The sequence below is a fragment of the Pleurodeles waltl genome, chromosome 1_1, assembly GCF_031143425.1.
Source record: "Pleurodeles waltl isolate 20211129_DDA chromosome 1_1, aPleWal1.hap1.20221129, whole genome shotgun sequence".
In the NCBI taxonomy this organism is placed as follows: Eukaryota; Metazoa; Chordata; class Amphibia; order Caudata; family Salamandridae; genus Pleurodeles; species Pleurodeles waltl.
The window spans coordinates 145,891,380-145,910,216 of record NC_090436.1 but is presented as its reverse complement, the minus strand read 5'-3'; the positions used below and the strand labels follow the sequence as shown (position 1 = coordinate 145,910,216).

Here is an 18,837-nt window from a genome sequence, read left to right as displayed (position 1 = left end):
TGCAGCAGATGATGGATTATGTGGCAAATGTGGCAATTCTACAATTATGTGAAAATCGCTGTGGCTGCACCATCGCATAATTCCAGTGGCCCTGCCTATTGCCATATTACGCTAGTGTACAGGTATCCAAGCCAGATCCAGGAGGACCAGATAGATGCCAGATTTTTCAGACATCACTTTTCTTACTAAACGAATTCCATATAGAATTATTACATGTAAATTTATCTGACGCTGGAAATCTGAAAAAAATGGCACGGATCTAGCCACCCTGGACCTAAGTGGACACCCCTAGGTTAGACTTCTATATACTTCCTGAACTGGTTGCCATTTGAATAATCCTTCATGTCACGAGTCGCCTGTTTTTGGATATGAAGCTTCATCCACATTTTCCTGCATAGCTGCTTCATTCTTCCCATGAAAAGCGGATGCTGTATCCACGCTGACACTGCGGTAGAGCCGGTGGGCGCAGTCTATTAGGCTAGAGCAGGAGCACTCTGAATTCAATTAAAGACTTAAAACATTTTAGTTCATAACTCAACATAAAGACAGCTCACAAAAAAAGAAAGGCTCCACGTCACCTCTGACCACAGAGCACCACAAAGCCGCTCCTAAGACAATTTCACCAAGGTGTTTCAAGTCTAGTAAACACTCATTTTTCCAAAAGTAAGCTTAATCTCTATCCAGAAGTGAAAATAGAAAATATTTGGGTATCGCCTTAGTGCTGCAGAGGACTGGTGCAGAACCCCCTAGGGCCGAACCAATAAGAAGAAAATGCATCTAATTCGGAATTGAGCGATCTTGCACCACCAACAATCACAAACAATAAGGATTCCAAACCTCCACCTAGTTGACAGTCTACTTTTATTCTGAGACCTGCTGTGTTATCATTTACTGAATGCCTTAAGAGCTACTTTTGCAGTATATGTTTCAGTGCTTAATTTGTAAATAAAAATGTGCCGGTACCCAAAGCCCTCCTTTTAAACACGCGGCTGCTGCAATTAAATGTGCGAGCACGGAATACTGAGGCAGCGTCATCATGAAGCCATCTCGGGCCTCTAATCCATTTACAGCCACTCCCTGCCCCTCCAGTTCACTCTTGCAGCTTGCAGCTTTCTCCCTTTGTGACGTTTTTCTCTTCCTCCGTCTTTCCCATATTTGTCTTTTGCTCGCAGTAAATGCTTAGGGCAGAAGAATAAGCGCCGGCCCTCAAAAATAAGTGCCGGTGCTCAGCACTAGAAACAACAAGCACAAATTAAGCACTGATATGTTTGGATCTGTATAACGAGCCTATCGTCTCGACCTTGATGATAATTTCAGACCACGCGGGAGATTGATCCTCACGTTAAAGCAATACTTCTTGCTAAAAGGTTTACGATTCTTAACTGATTGCGATCCCTAGGAAAATGAATTCACGTACACAAAGTAAAAGATGCAAGCTGTGGGGCAGGAAAACAAGATTCTAGCACAGTGAAAACAAGTGTTTGAGGGCCCGTGCGAAACAAATCTTTGTCTCGAAATCAGCTCTGCCTCCCAATTCAGAGATGGTGCCGAACAGCACCTCCAAAACTGGATATCTTGTGACCTAAAGCTGTTATAATCATGGGGTCAAGAGGACCATGGATATATCACATGACCTCCAACTCAACATGTATTTCTTCTATGTAGAGAATTGTTCGACAGTGACTTATTGCACATACCACCAAAATTATCAACATAACATATGCTTATTTATCATACAAGGAATACTGGTATAATTTAATTACAACATTTATGAAGAATAATACATATTTTCTTTACATTTTCAAAAAATTACATTTCACTGACCTCAAACCCTAATGCCCAACAACCGTACCAAACAGAAAAACCTCAAACACACTCATTAAAAATCCAAAAAGATGCAAACATGCTTACATTCCCAATCATGAGAGTGCATATGACATATCTTCTACATAACTGGGTCATAGCCAATGGACCACTAGACAGAACCGGTCTACACATGTTTTGGGGGGTGGTAATTACTTTGGTGGTACCTTCCTCAGGACCAGCAGATATTAGAAAGATTCTTCTTAACTGGACCAGAGGCTTGCAATATCAAGTGGGCATCAAATTGAGATTAGCTGCTGTTCTCGCACAAATCTGGGTTGCTAGCTGGTTGTGTTTGCATTCTGGGATATCTCCTTAGCTTTTTTTTATTTTTACATTTAGATTAGTATATGTTGTGATGTCCATTCAACAAAGCTCCAGTTCAGTAACGTGTATTCACACATTTTACGCAATTCACACAAATATTTTCTATCGCTCAAGGATCTTCCCAGCCAAAATCCCAAATGGCATTGAGAAACTAGAGAGACTTTGGAATATATCCTGAAATACATGTTATCGAACTAGAGTGGCAGCAAAAGGAATTTACAAGGTTGACCCAGCGCTGTCTGTAATCCATCAAAAACATCTGCCCAGAATGCTCAAGTTCGATAACAGCCCATATATAATAGCCTTCCTCCTACAGGCATTTCCTCTCTTTTGAATTTTGTGTTCTTGAAACTATTTCACTCCCATCTGCCCTAACTAAAGCATCTTCTGCTGAGTTTCTGTGTTGTTTTGTGGTTCCACACCTAGTGCCGTACATTCAGTGAACCCTGGCTTTCATAAGGATAAACGCTTCACTTTAGTAAATTGCCTTAATTCCCACATCACTTAATAAACATGAATGACCCCATCACTAATAATGACACCTGACTCAGAATGGACTATTTCAGTAAAGACTGTGATTTTATTGTGTCAATATTATAGATGAATGAGTCCAACCAATAGGGATTTCAACTGACCCAATACAATAAAAAAACTAAATGGGACAAGATCTTAAAGATTATTAATGGCTACTTGGAGAAATAAAAATCAGTGGCCCCATACAATGTCCACAGTGAATAATGATAATTAATGTCCTTTGGCATTAATGACCCTCGGTAAGCATTAATGCTATTAGACGCCCAACTGCCCTGGAGTAATGACTAAGAAAGTGACCAGCCATTACAACACATACATTTTGGCCACTTGCAGTACTGAAAATACAGGGGTAGCAGATGTCAGCTGCCCGAGCATCTTTGGGCCGCATACCTTTTGTAGGCCAAGGTGGACCAGAGTACTGACACCACCTGACCCTGTTACATCATTATGTGTTGCCAAAGACAGAGCACGCACTGCCACTTGCAAGACATATTGTTTGCTGTCAGTTGCGCGTATGTTGTGTAGCGTGCGTAGAACCATTTGCAAACTAAGTAGTTCCAAAAGGCAAGACATGTTGACTTTGACAGGGCAAGGGACGCGTGGGAACAATGATCCACCTGGCCTCATAAGAAAGGGCTGGAGGGCTTAGGCATATTGGACAATGGGGTTTGAGATATCCCCATACATATTAAAAAGTTTCAGCCCAAATGGAAGATTGAAATGCTCTGTTGGGCTTTCTCCCCCCCCCCCCCCCCCCTTCCCTCCTCCCCCACCTCATACACACACAGAGCACTCAAAACTTTAACATACTGAATGTATTTCCTTCTTTATTTATTTTCTAAAAAAGAGGTTACAAAAAAGTGCAAATCTCTGACACTCTTACAAAAGTATTGTAGTGCAGCTACTGTTATTGTGTAATGCACATTTCTAATCTTGTTTTTTTGTGAAGATAGGTAAAAACAAAAATACTTATTTTTCTAATATGCTAAAGCTCTTTGGGGACCTATAAAATGGTTCAGGCCAAGGAGGTGCGTGGCAGCTGCCCCTAAAACATTTTCGTAGCTGCAAACCAGATAATTACAAGATCCCTGTAGGCATCAGGAAGTTTTGAGTCCCTCTAACTTTTTTATTTTTTTTATTTCAGGACTCCTTCCCCCAGCCACACTCTTAAGTAAGACAAGGCCTACAAGTTCCTTCTCCTCTCACCGGCCCAGTGAAAAAAACACATACTTCTCTCCTCACTGCTCTTTGTCTGGGTGGGGGGGGGGGGGGGCATAACCCTCCTCCACCCTTAGGCAAGCTGAGAAAATAGAGAACCATAGCCCTCCTTCGGTAAAGTCTTGGAGTACATGGAAATGGAGCTGGGCCAATCCAGTCCTATCCAGTTGTTCATTAAGGCTAGAAATAATTATGTTTATCTTCGCAGTTGCGTGATATGGCGAGAATGTACTAAAACGCTTTCCTTTTTTTTCTACCAGTCTAATATGTAGGCGGGGAAGACATCTCCCTAAGTGGGTTGGCCCATTGCCTGTCTATTCACGAATGATGTAGCATTGTGACCAGTCAGAATATTTGTCTTGTTGGAACACCTCCGAAACATTTTCAGAGGGATTCCAGCCAATCACTTTGTGTGCTGTACCTGGAATTTGATACATTTCAGACAATGCGAATGCTTCTTTGTTTGTGTTAGATTTTTGCAAATGTCTGCAAACATTAATTAAAATATACATAACCAGCATATGCGAGATGGGCACTTCATAATCTGCTTCTGCTTGAACAATGGCTGAAAGAAAATATGCCAAACCAATGAAAGGCACCAGAATGGAGCCGGATATTACATTCCTACCACATACTGTGCGCTTCCATTTAGGTATTTTCTTTTTTACAGTTTCCTATGACTTTCCCATATTAAACCCACATATTTTGCCCCCACTTTTATAACTTTTGAATAACCTGCTCCACATTTGAAATGAATAAAGCCTGAATCTTGAAGTGACTTTTCGGAAAAGTGTGTGCAAATTGTTTGAGTTGAGAACAGTTATTAAGGATATTGGATTTTGAAAGAGTGTTTTACCAATGTTAACTTCAAAAAAGTGTGTGTCACTTTAATCTACTTATATTACTGTAACAGTTATTACTGACCTTTTATTCTAGGTACCCAAAGGAACTGACCAAAACTGGGCACAGAAGCTGTACGACAGACATACGAGCAGCAACCATTTCAAGAAACCCCGGATGTCAAATGTTTCCTTCATTGTCATTCATTTCGCAGACATGGTAAGCAAATGTTGACGTTCAGACATTTATCCAAGAGCTCATCCTCCTCTTGGTTGCCCCCTGCAGCCACTGGACAGTGGCACCTAGGTGGCTGCCATAAGTATTCTCAAATGTTCTGATGTTCCCAAGAAATACCTAAAAATGTGTACCTGCTGTAGCTAATTCTACTTTTTAAAGTAAAGCCTAATAAGGGATATTTGCATATACAAGGAGTGCAGAATTATTAGGCAAGTTGTATTTTTGAGGATTAATTTTATTATTGAACAACAACCATGTTCTCAATGAACCCAAAAAACTCATTAATATCAAAGCTAAATATTTTTGGAAGTATTTTTTAGTTTGTTTTTAGTTTTAGCTATGTTAGGGGGATATCTGTGTGTGCAGGTGACTATTACTGTGCATAATTATTAGGCAACTTAACAAAAAAAAATATATACCCATTTCAATTATTTATTATTACCAGTGAAACCAATATAACATCTCAACATTCACAAATATACATTTCTGACATTCAAAAACAAAACAAAAACAAATCAGTGACCAATATAGCCACCTTTCTTTGCAAGGACACTCAAAAGCCTGCCATCCATGGATTCTGTCAGTGTTTTGATCTGTTCACCATCAACATTGCGTGCAGCAGCAACCACAGCCTCCCAGACACTGTTCAGAGAGGTGTACTGTTTTCCCTCCTTGTAAATCTCACATTTGATGATGGACCACAGGTTCTCAATGGGGTTCAGATCAGGTGAACAAGGAGGCCATGTCATTAGATTTCCTTCTTTTATACCCTTTCTTGCCAGCCACGCTGTGGAGTACTTGGACGCGTGTGATGGAGCATTGTCCTGCATGAAAATCATGTTTTTCTTGAAGGATGCAGACTTCTTCCTGTACCACTGCTTGAAGAAGGTGTCTTCCAGGAACTGGCAGTAGGACTGGGAGTTGAGCTTGACTCCATCCTCAACCCGAAAAGGCCCCACAAGCTCATCTTTGATGATACCAGCCCAAACCAGTACTCCACCTCCACCTTGCTGGCGTCTGAGTCGGACTGGAGCTCTCTGCCCTTTACCAATCCAGCCACGGGCCCATCCATCTGGCCCATCAAGACTCACTCTCATTTCATCAGTCCATAAAACCTTAGAAAAATCAGTCTTGAGATATTTCTTGGCCCAGTCTTGACGTTTCAGCTTGTGTGTCTTGTTCAGTGGTGGTCGTCTTTCAGCCTTTCTTACCTTGGCCATGTCTCTGAGTATTGCACACCTTGTGCTTTTGGGCACTCCAGTGATGTTGCAGCTCTGAAATATGGCCAAACTGGTGGCAAGTGGCATCGTGGCAGCTGCACGCTTGACTTTAATCAGTTCATGGGCAGTTATTTTGCGCCTTGGTTTTTCCACACGCTTCTTGCGACCCTGTTGACTATTTTGAATGAAACGCTTGATTGTTCGATGATCACGCTTCAGAAGCTTTGCAATTTTAAGAGTGCTGCATCCCTCTGCAAGATATCTCACTATTTTTGACTTTTCTGAGCCTGTCAAGTCCTTCTTTTGACCCATTTTGCCAAAGGAAAGGAAGTTGCCTAATAATTATGCACACCTGATATAGGGTGTTGATGTCATTAGACCACACCCCTTCTCATTACAGAGATGCACATCACCTAATATGCTTAATTGGTAGTAGGCTTTCGAGCCTATACAGCTTGGAGTAAGACAACATGCATAAAGAGGATGATGTGGTCAAAATACTCATTTGCCTAATAATTCTGCACTCCCTGTATATAGGGCCTCATTTTGAGTTTGGCGGGTGGTGGAGGTTGCCTGCCAAACTCTTTCGGACGGAAAATCGTCACTCCGGTTTTCCGTCTGCTGGCCCTATTACGAGTTTCCCGCTGGGCCAGCGGGAAACATGCCACAACATTGACGAAAGCTCGTAATCAAGCCGGCGGCAATGTAGCGGTGCGTTGAGTGCAAAAGCACCCACTGCGCTTTTCACTGTTTGTAATTCAGTCAATGAAAAGCGCGACGGGCTGTCCATGGGGGCCCCTGCACTGCACTGCCTGTTTTTAGGCAAGCACACTCAAGTGGTAGCTTTTAAAATTATCTTTATTGCATTAATTGTTTTCACCAACAAAAAGGGCAAGACAGAGAAGCAGGTGAGACTGCTGTGAGACATGCTTAACCGGAGGCTAGTGTTGAAAGGCAGCAGGAACTGCTAGGAGTCACAGAGAAGTGAAGAACCTGTCAGAGAAGCTGTTGGGACAGTCATGACCCACCAAGAGCAGAAGGGCCCACCAGAAAATCTGGTGGGACTGCTTTGAGCCAGGAAAAGTTGTCAGGGCAGTCAAGTGAGGTTAGAAAAAAATAGAAAAAAAATAATCAAATGCAGAAGTAAATAAATTAGAGAGGGTCTGAGAAAATGGAGAAGGGAACTATTTATTCGGTGGATGTGTACAAACAAAGTGCCATCACTCAAAGGTAAGGGTGTCTGTGGCTCAATTGGGCTGGCCCATTGCCTCATGCTGTATACTGTGTGATGGAAGGAAAGAGTAAATGATAATGGAACAGACCAGTGGGTGAAGAGGGCTGAAAAAACCCTAAATGTATTCACAGTATATATTTTGTTCTTAAAAATAATAGTCTGGCAGGGCACCTAATGCCATAAAAATGGTGAGACTGAAATAATAATGTGAGTGTAGCCAAGATATAATTGACAATATTTCAAGCCAATGACTGAAGGTGCTGAAGCCAAAGAAGGCTGAGTCAAACCACTTAAAGTAAGCATTGAATACAACTTGCCATGAATGGCACAAGCACCTTACACATCAAATCTAAAAATAAACGAAGTTAAAGGGAAAGGATTTTTCATCAAAGGTGAGAGTTAGAACGCTGTAATTACGTTAATGCATTGTTAATATCCTGACACAGAACATCACATGGCCTTGTGCATGGTGTCTACAATGACATCACCTAAAATGTCATTGGGTATTTTATTTTCTGATTTCACAGTGCTTATGATACAATAAAACATCTTGGAGCCAATTTACAAAGGGATGCAAGAGTCCATATAGGTATACTCCTGCACTACTGACTCCCGCACTCATACATGTTGTTGTGAATCGTCTCCTTATCTTCCAATTTTAAATGTTTCTCGGTGAGGTTTGCAATGATAATTAGGAGCTTACATTTCTCCTGGAAGTCAAACTGGTCTGTTCTATTGGGTTGAAACTAATCTTTGTGAAAGCATAAAAAATCTCTTATAGCTTCCTGAAGCAATTAGCCCATTTTATCTACACAGATGATACCAGTTAGAGAGTGGCAAGTTGGTACCAGTTAGAGAGTGGCAAGTTGGTACCAGTTAGAGAGTGGTAAGTTAGTACCAGTTAGAGAGTGGCAAGTTAGTACCAGTTAGAGAGTGGCAAGCCTAAAAAGTTGCTTTCTTCTTTCAATACAATTTTTGGCCTAGGACTTTCGTGTTAAAATGCCTCTTTTTGGAATAAGCTTTAGGAATTCATTCAGGGATTTGAGGTGAAACGGGTTATGTATATGAGCAAACGTTAAAGCACACTCAGTAATCAATGCTTAATTTGTGCTTGTTGTTTCTGGTGCTGAGCACCAGCACTTATTTTTGAGGGCCGGAACTCAGTCTTCTGCCTCAAGCATTTGCTGCGAGCAAAAGACACATTTGAAAAAAACGGGAGAAGAGAAAACCGAAAAAGAGTCACAAAGAGAGAAAGTAGAAAGTTGCAAGAGTGAGATGAAGGAGCAGGGAGTGGCTTTAAATGGATTGAAGAGGCCCGAGGTGGCTTCAGGATTACGCTGCCTCAGTATTCCATGTTCACATATTTAATTGCGGCATCCGCGAGTTTAAGAGGAGGGCTTTGGGCACCGGCACCTTTTTATTTACAAATTAAGCACTGTCAGTAATGATTGGTTTTCTACATTTCATCATCATCAAAATGCAGTTTATTCGGGGTTTACCCCTTAATACATACATAGGAAATAATAAAATGAATCAAGTATATCAAACCATTGAATGATTGTTATGACAAAGCACAAAATACATTTAAAATCTAATATCTTACATATCCAATAGGACGATAGACACGTTCCCCAGCTAATCTTTCTTAACTCAGAAATGTCTTTCTCACAATCCATACAGAATATAAACATTTTGCTAAATTAAGGTCAATCACTTTGCTAGTATCAGGTCTAAGAATTCTCAGCGCATTCAGATATTGTTTCACCCCAGGTAACCTGCAAACTGGGAGTATCCATTTTTGCACTGGAGGGCTCATAAATTTTACAAAAAAACAGTAAGTGAGTCAAAGGGTCCTTCTCAGCTTTTGCAGGTTGGACATACATGAACTATTGCACCCGAATTATGCCATTTTGAACAACAGCTATTTGAGGGGCGTATCCAGTATCTAAATTTGATATACAGTTGCCTTGCAGCAAAAGGGGTGATGTACTCTGAAAAGGGTTCAAAGTGATATCCCATTTTGAAATCGAAAAGGCACCTGTGATTGAGCCATGTGGCACTTTCGTATATTAATTTTTACATTTCTGAGGCAACCTGGCAATACTTATTTGGTTCGAGTCCACACAAAAGGCATGACTGCTTGTTTACTCTTGATCCTCCCTGGAATAAGTCACCCTATACTCCGCCGTAGCAAGAGGTACATAATGAGGTACTGGCACGGGCGTCCTCTTGCCAACAGTGCGTAAACTATAACTCTAACACTCCTTAGATGCCCGAAACCTGCTGACCAATGTGAGTCCAGTGGGTCCCTATCATTAATAAACTGTGATGTGAAAATACTTGCTAAAGTCATTGCCAAAGGACCGCTGCTCCTCCCACAATGGTTCTACCAGATCAGACGAGTTTGTCCCGGGGTGGTTTATCATGCAGAATTTGAGAATACTGTTCGCTGTGCTACATCAAATTGATGCCAACATCCAGACAGCCGCAGTACTGCTTGATGCCACAAAGGAGTTTGGGGCCATATGTACGAACACTTTTTCCCATAGACACAGAATGGGTAAAAACCTTTGCTACATCTGGCCCTTGATTCTTTAGAATAGCGTTATCTTATGAGGGTCTTGGGTCGTATGGGCCTGCCGCCGCAGTTCTTGGCATTGATAAAACTGCCCTACAACCTCCCGATGGCTAGAATATATATGAACATGGGATGCTCTCTGCCATTTGACATTGGACAAGGGACCCGGCAGGGTTGCCCGCTGTCACCTGCGCTATTCAAGCTTGTACTGGAGTCTCTGCCCATGAAAATCTAGCAGCAGTACGCAAGCTCCACGTTGGGGTTCCACAAAAGACCCATTTTAATATCAGTGTATTCAGACATTACCCTGGATGTCAGGGACCCTTATACGAACCTCGACTCCGGTTTGTTAGATTTGGCGGACTGACTATAAACTAGTTCAAGTCTGCATTATACCCACGGGACGAACAGATAGGTGTACATCCGCATATCCTTTGAATTGATGTGATACCCTGATGAAATCCTTGGGGATATAGATCAGTCTTAACACGGAGGAAATCCTGACCCTAAATTATGACAGGGCTCTCGACTCTCAGGAAGAGCATGTAGGATGCTGGCGAAAACTTCCACTGACAATGGCTAGAAGAATCAGCTTCATAAAAATGGTGGCACTTCTGAAGTTTTTGAACATCCCTGTCTGACTGAAAAGTGGTTTCTTCCACGCACTGATCTCCCTCCTAGCTAAACAATCTCAACTTCACTGTAGTGCATGGAGCGATCGGTGTCCGCAAGGTACAGTCATCATTCTTGAGGACCTTTGGCAACACTTTACCGTCACCCCCCCCCCCCCCCCCTTGACACACTCCTTTACTTCAGACTAAAAGCGACGAGCAAAAACGGACGCTCAACTTTCCAAGCGAACCCAAATGACTAATACCCCTGGAAATAGCTGCTGGCACAGCTGGGGTTAACCGTATCGTTCCGCTCTACCAAGAGGTGCAGTCGGATATGCCTGTAAGTGACAACACTTCTAGGGCAGGGTGGGAAGTGGACATAGGCCCACTGGCTGATGACGTATGGGAGCACTGCTGTGCAAAAGCTTGAGAACTGCTACTTAGAAGTAGCTTGTGACCAATGCATTACTGCTACCTTAGTCGGGTGGACTAGTCGCCAGATGTGCCAGTGGCGGTGCAGAGAGCGCCAATATTTTCCACTTAGTCTGGACCTACATACGGGTCCACCAGTTGTGGTGTGTGCTCTTTGATAGGCTATAAGTTAGTACAGGGCCCTCCTTGCCCCCTCCTCTTGATGAGCCTCCTGGGGTGGGTGCTGAGGGTCTCCCATCCCACGAGCAGATTCATGTCACTTGCCCTCATGCTGGCCAGGAGGCTGGTGGTGCAGCACTGGGACAGAGGAGGAGCGCTGACAATTAAATAGTGGCTGTTACAGATGGGATATTGCAATGAACAACTTGAATTCTACTCCAAACTCCTCCCAGAAGCCTCTGGTCCCAAGACTTATGGGCCCCCTTCCAATGCTAACTGTTGCAAATCCTAGGTGATCTATAGACCAATGGGTCTGCCTGATGATGTACCCACATTGTATGTAGGGAGGGAGTGCTTGCACCGCCATGAAAGGAAACCCGCATGCATGCTGTGACTTGACATGGTATAATGCTTTGCTGTCCTGTTTTTTTGTTCTTTCTTTCGTAATGTAAATGCATTTAAAACTCATTCAAAAAATATATTTTTCAAAGTTATCCTATCCTATGGGAACAAAAGACGAAGATTTGGATAGAAAAGCCTCACAATGTTCTGGCATACTTCAGCATCTATCCCATAGGAAGTGCCTTTATTTCGTGGGTACGCAGGGCAGGCTTGAAAAGCAATTTAGGAAGATGTTTTGACCGTATGACCCAGTCCTCTTCCATAGCTACAATACTTATCTGGTGACATTTTTTTCGAAACAGTTTGCACCTCCCCCTGGTTGTCCCATAGCTCACTCACCCCTAGGACGATAGCTTTAAGTTATTTTTAAGCCACGCGGCCTTATGAAAAGTGTCCAGGGCTATAACCTCTACTCCAGAGTTTCCTCCTGTCTACCAGCATCCTCAGGTCAGCCTTCAGGGCAGTTGGTTTTGTGCCCTTATCCATATGTACGGGTATTAATGGGGGTGCTCTGGGGCATGATCGCTAAGGCTCTCATACATTTATTTTCCACCAATAACAACTGATTTATTTTCTACTGATAACAACTGATTTATTTTCTTATTTCCCCAAACCTCTGAAGCATCAAGAGCCCCACCTAGAGGCTGGATTTTATAAATAAGTAGGGCCAGTGAAAGAACCCTGGAAGTAGCGGATTTAAAAAAAGACCTGAGTGTTCCCGCAGTGCTTTACTGTAATTCGAGCTCACTCTTGTTGATTTGCTTAGTTCAGTCCAATTTAGGTGTAATTTTAACTCCAAAGTAATCAAAGTCTGTTACTATTTTGAGTCTAGAGTTTCCCAAAAGACATTCCCCTCGAAAAGTTTTATGCGGGTTAAAGTACATACATTTAGTTGTAATAAGGGTAATCTCTAGACCGCATGCAAAACTCCACAAACTTGTCCAAGAACAATTGCACACCCCTCGGGGTTTTAGAGTTGTGTAGCATATCTTCAGGTAGTAACAACACAGTTCGTCTACGACCAGCTACTATTAGTGAAATCATTAACGCAAGTACTGAGGTGGCCTATAACATAATTTGTATAGCGAGAGAATAATGATGGTGCAGTGACACATTCCTGGTGCACTCCTCATTAAATTGGTATAGGAGTGCTCAGTTTGCCCTGGTCTCCCCACCTTGGATGGGCTTTCTCAGTGCTTAATTTGAGCCAGTGGTTTCAGGTGCTCGGCACCAGCACTTAATGGTCAACACCGGATCTTATGACCGTCTGCCACCTGGTGGTGCTATTTGTGTAATTTAGAGATGAGCAGAACAACAGTTGTTTATTAGTTCAATATATTTCAATATACAATAAAAAAACATCTAATACTTGCCGCCCAAGCCATTCATTTAGCTTTGGGGGCCTGTAATAGTCTGAATTGTCCCACTTGTAGAAGTGTGATGGTTAGTAGATGTGCAGGTACTGTCGCTGGTAGCACTGCCAGGGGCAATGGATGATGCAAGGTGCAGTGGCCTCTTCATAGGGGCCCTGGCACTTATTTATTTCCAAATTAAGCAGTGCGCTTTCTACATTTAATGAGGTGATGATTTTAGGCTACTGGGGAGTAGTGTCTGAGAGTCTACATCTTAGGCAGTGTCCTTGAACTACCTCTGCCTCGGTTTTCAGAACAAAAGAATATACTCCTGTGTACTGTTGTAGCACCATAGAAATATTGTTTTCCCACCGAAAACCACCTGTGCATTTGACTGATCACACAGAGATGTTGCGTGAATCGAAACTGAAAGCAAGGCATTTACTTTTCAATTAGAGTATGAGATTGACTTTCCTTAGCTATAGTAATTTCTTGTTTATTACAAATTAGAGGGATATTTTAATGATTCTGTTTTTTTTTTTCAAAACCCAGTTCGCTATTGTGGAAAAACACACTTTTCAAAGAAATATTGATTTTTTTCCCTGTAAACAGTAATTTTGTCACTGCCGTCTTCCTAGACCACACCTTCCGTGAGCCATTTGAGATCCAAAATGTTCCCAACTTGCCTTGAGTCCGGCTTAGCTTAATGCTCCCCTTTGTTATCCATGTCAGTACTCTCCTCCTTAGATATGAGAAACATCCATCCTTAGACTGCATTCTTCCCTTCAGATCAACATTTTATGCTTCTCCATTAAAGGTCTTTACTTTTAGAGTTAATGGTGTTACCTAGGACCCTACTTCTCATTGATTGGGATGCTCCTGCCGTTTAAAGTTACTTTGACATTTCTTTCCTTGCAGGTCGAATATCAGTCTGATGGATTCCTGGAGAAAAACCGAGACACTGTATATGAAGAACAAATCAACATACTGAAGGCCAGCAAGGTACGAGCAACAGCGATGAGCAGTGTACATGAGCCATACGTTGTGGTGCAACTAGCAAAACCACTTTTTGCATTTGCGGTCCATATAAAGGGAAAAGGTGTCATAGATAAAACCTTCCAAAAAGTCACCACAAAAATCCATCTATATCCTGGCACTTGCTAATATGTTTATCAAACAATTGTCCAGGTTTCCGTATTTATCTGTTATGTGCAATGAGGGCCAGATTGTTGGTCATAACCGCTTAGATTCTTATCTCCGGCTGCACAAACAAAATATCCTAAAGATTATGACCAAGGCAGACATTTATTTCCCAAGGAGATTGTTGACCAACATGTTGGGTGTAGCAGAAGTGAATCATGACCCCTTGTATTGCAATGACGTCACATGGTTGACCCCTTTTTCCACTCTTAAATCCACAATATCCTCCTACTGGTTTTGAGATGCTAGGGAAAGGGCTTCAAACCTCAGATGTTTCAGCTAACCCAGTGACTGCCTGACAGGGTGGATCTGCCTCAAGGGACCCTGTTGTTCCTAGTAATTTCTTTTAGTTATTCAACATAGTCATTCTATAGTTTTGGAAAAAGGGAAACACACAAGAGTAGGATGCTGGTTATTAATTATTAACAAAACTGAAGTGTTTGAAGAAGATGGATAAAGATGAACAAGTGATGTATCCGAATCTTTTTCAGACCAGATATTAATTTGAACATGTTTGTGTATTTTAACAATCCTAATTCATTTATTTCAGTGAATAGCCACCAGCTAGCTAGCGTGCTAGGGTAACTGATTCGTACTCAGGTTAAACAAATCAGAGTGCTCAACTACTCTGCATCAGTTATCCAGGGGCGGCTCCTCCGCTATGGCGGAGGAGCATCGCCCTGCTGGATTTTCCATGTAGTTCCTTGTAGTGAGGGGCAGGGCTCGACTGGAGGGAGGGGGCCGGAGGAGGGCTATGCACCACAATAAGTCAGCATGTCTGCTTGGCCGACCAAACAGACATGCACACTTTGCATGTCCTCTACCTGGCTGTATTGCACAGCCGAGTGGAGAACATGCCCAGGCTCCCATTCCCAGTCCGAGCGGCGAAGCAGGCCTTTCAGACCAATCAGGACACTGCTGTCATGCTGGTGACAGCAGCATCGTGATTGGTTGGGAGCCTGTGCAGCCGGGAAGAGGAAGAGGACGGAGGGGAGATGAACATGTCTCCCCTCAAAGGTAAGTTTTTTTTTTTTGTAAGTTTTTTTTTTTTTTTTAAACACCCCCCCTGTCCCGTTGCGCCCTGTTCCGCCCCATGACCCCCGTTCAGTGGCAGCTGCCACTGTGCATATCACCAAGCAGACGTTGTTCATCGCTTTCATTATTGTGCATAACCATGCTTGTGGCTTTTGTTTATTTAGCATCTGACTGCAGATGACTTTTGCCGTCTTTTGCCAGCCCTAATGAGATCCATACCCCTGAGCCACGGCACACTGTGGATGTTTCCACTGTGCTATGTACAGCATTATGTAGTATGTAGTATGTGAAGTGGGTACAGTGGGTAATTTTCTACTTTACAATTTTACATGCATGGACTAAAAGTGCAATTGTGTCCCTACTTTGTCTCTTACAAGAAAAGTCAGACCTATTTTTCCCAAAGATGATTTAGCGTTTCCATTTGGTTGCACAAGGTTTGACTGTTGAACATGTTTTTGTTGATGGTCTTGTAGGAGGTGTTCATGACTTGGTTTACTGGAAGTATAAGTAGGATGGACGTGGAAAACCAGCTGTTGTCAGGAAGCAGTGGAATAGGTTGGAATTAGGAGCAAAAAAACATGGCTTGAACATATTCAATGACTCCCTGGTCTGCTACTGTCATAGCCACATTCATGTTGATGCAGGAACACGTCACCAGTTCCAGGGGTGTGTCCTACAGAGGTCAGTGGGAAGAGGAGGTGCAGATGATCAGGAAATCATTCGCAATGAGGGAGAACCACCCAGGTAGCCCAGGGGTGTGCTGCTGTAACACTAAGAATGAAATCAGTGGATTTCACAGTTGTGGCCAGGGTTAAAGATCTTCAATGACTGACAAAGGAGAGTCAATGAGTAGAGTGGAGAGTAGGTGTTAGGTGGCTAAGTTTCATCCTGTGTTGCAGAAGAGAGCCCTGGAAATTCAGCAGGTTGATAAGAGTTTAAAGATTGTTAGGTTGCCAGGTGATATCAAAAGTGCAGCAGGTGCACCTAGGCCCACTGGTGTGAGGGGCACTCTGCACCCCAGTTGTGGCTGTAGTTTATCGCCCAGCTGGGGATAGGGCGTCCCATTTTCTTTACGTGTTGTAGAGCTAATCCCATCCTAACTGCGCCACTTTAGGCTGCTGTCTAAATAGGTCTTGCGCACGTGTGTGTGCGTATGTCTGTGTGTTTTGTGTCTAAATATACTTGATGTGGTCATAGAGGAGCATGTGTTTCAATGTGTGTTTGTTGAAGTTTGAAATTATCACCAAAACTAGAAAACGTGCACTATCATTATGTTGTAAGATTGATGGCGGACAACTTTGATGAAGTGAATCTCTAGCAAATCATGCCAGTTCCTTCCAATTATACTCCTGCTTACTCGCACAACATGAAATGCTGATTTAAAAACACCGAAAGCAGTTCCATTCTTAGTTTTTATGGAAACCACATTTTAACAGTAAATCAGTGTCTGTTATAACAATACAACTCCTTTGCAGTTTATGGACATTTGAAAGTGCAAGTACTTCCATGAAACTTTTTAATTAGAGGAGGTTAACAAATGTTGGCCAACCAAATGCTTGCATTACATAAACTCCTGCAGACAGCTGCGCTGTCGAACAAGAACTAAAAAGAAAACTGTGTTCTCACTAAGTGTAATGAATCCCTTACTTTCCTGCAAATTATTTTTCCATCTCTGAAGATTCTTTGCACACATAAGGGTAAATGAAAAAGGGGACATGCCAGAACTTAAATCTCTATTGCATTCTCATACATCTCAACTATGCACAAATGTAGACATACGAAAGGAGAGATTTAGTACTTTAGTGAAGAGAGCATAAATCCATGTAGTTGCTTTGTATGGATTATTAATAACTTTTTAATTTTAGGAGGGGCAACCAACCACATACCAGGTATTTACGTATTATAAAGATATGGCTGGCATACGGCATACCAAGTAACATTATCATCTAACAGTAATACATTTGTTGACGAAATTTATTTGACATCAAAAAGGCCAAAGCTTTGATTGGCAAAACCTAAATATGGAAGCAAGATAAAGGATAGACATTTAAAGATAAAAAAGAGGAAATAAGGATCGATGCTCTGTGCAAAGGTAACCTCTTCCTGTGGCATAACATGGGGCCTGATTTACAATGAAGCAGTCATTCTGCCTCGCTGCCAGGACAGCAGCGGGGTGTAGTCGGGTAGCCCAGCAGAAGACGGACCGCTGCATTCAGTGATTCTCGCGAGGCAGCCAGAGATCTCTTTCCCTTCAGCGGCGCCTTCGTCAGAGCAGCTCCGCTGAATACCCTAAAACTTTGCTGAGCGGGTGGCATGATTAAAGCACCCACTTAATAAATGTTTTTATTTTTCAAAATCAAACTCCTGAAGCTGGGTTTTGCTAGTAAAAACACAAAAAGGAAATGTCCCTGGCACACTGGGAGTTTCGTACAAGCACGAAATGGGGGTGCATTTCTTTGGTGTCTTGTTCGGTACCAACAGGGCTTACCTGCCCGCACTGAAAAGGTAAAAAGTCAGAAGTCTACTCTAAATGCAGTGGACATCAGAGGCACTTGACCAGTGGCCAAGTATCCAACAGTGAGGTTTGGCAGATGAGACACCCACCACCACCACCATGTTTTTGACAGAGTACCCTGTCCACTAAACTCTAAATCAGGCCCAGAGTTTGGGGAATGTGCATTTCCTTGTTTTTTCATCTGTTTTTGTAGGGTTCTTTTCATCAGCTTGCAGGAGTCTCTCATTCCTTCAGCTGTTTCATCTCAAGGCTCTGTAGGTGTGCTTTATCTGATGTGCTATTAGACAAGGTCCATATTAGAAAACAGCTTGAAATTGAAATTGACCTAGATAGAGACTATAATTAGAACAGCAAAATTGCCTCTGCCTAATCTGTTTTTGATTGAAGCCAGTGAAGATGCGAGTACATTGATGGTCAGGGGGCAGTGTATTTATTTAAAGACAGAGGTGCAACGTGGAGTCATACATCTAAATACAATTCCCGTTGATTCATTGTTTCGATCTATACTCCAGAAATGGTTTTAAGAACAATGACATATCACCCTGGAAAGCTGCAGAACTACCTTTCTTGGAGAAGCCTTGTGAAGCAGTAAGGCCCTCATTTAGAGTAGGTTAGTGCTCCTATGGTAATGTCACAATTCTAGAACCGCTGTACCACAGCTGATACAATAGAACAAAAAGAGCAAACCCAGTGACCCTCGGACCCGGGTGTATCACTATATTGCAAAAAATTCAAGGTCCTCAAGGAGGAAATATAGCCCTTAACTCTTAGGGCAATGTTTCTATCATTCTTTCAACACGACAAGATTGCGTAGTTTGTACAGTGTCATTGTGCACTCTGATTTTTCACTTTAGTCACTTTCACTGCGCAGTTATTTTAGGAGCACCTCAATGGAAGGAATTTAATGCATTCTGATTTTGAACCACTGAACTATAAATTAAATGAAATGTGCAAGTTATGCAACAATCTAATTGTGTTGAAAGAGTGATACAAATATTGACATGGGAGTTAAGGGCTACACTTCCCCCTTGAGGACCAAGATTTTTTTGCAATAAAGAACCATAAGTGATAATCATG

General features: G+C 42.3%; 1 protein-coding gene across 2 annotated transcripts in view; it reads left to right on the top strand.

The window, feature by feature from the left end:
- MYO5B (myosin VB) overlaps nucleotides 1–18,837 on the top strand; it is an 842,958-nt gene that overhangs the window by 546,597 nt on the left and 277,524 nt on the right. For both annotated transcript variants that reach the window (XM_069219220.1, XM_069219218.1), the window contains exons 13-14: nucleotides 4,879–5,001; nucleotides 13,929–14,012. In XM_069219220.1, the coding sequence (XP_069075321.1) occupies nucleotides 4,879–5,001; nucleotides 13,929–14,012 (207 nt within the window). The remainder of the gene's footprint in view (nucleotides 1–4,878; nucleotides 5,002–13,928; nucleotides 14,013–18,837) is intronic.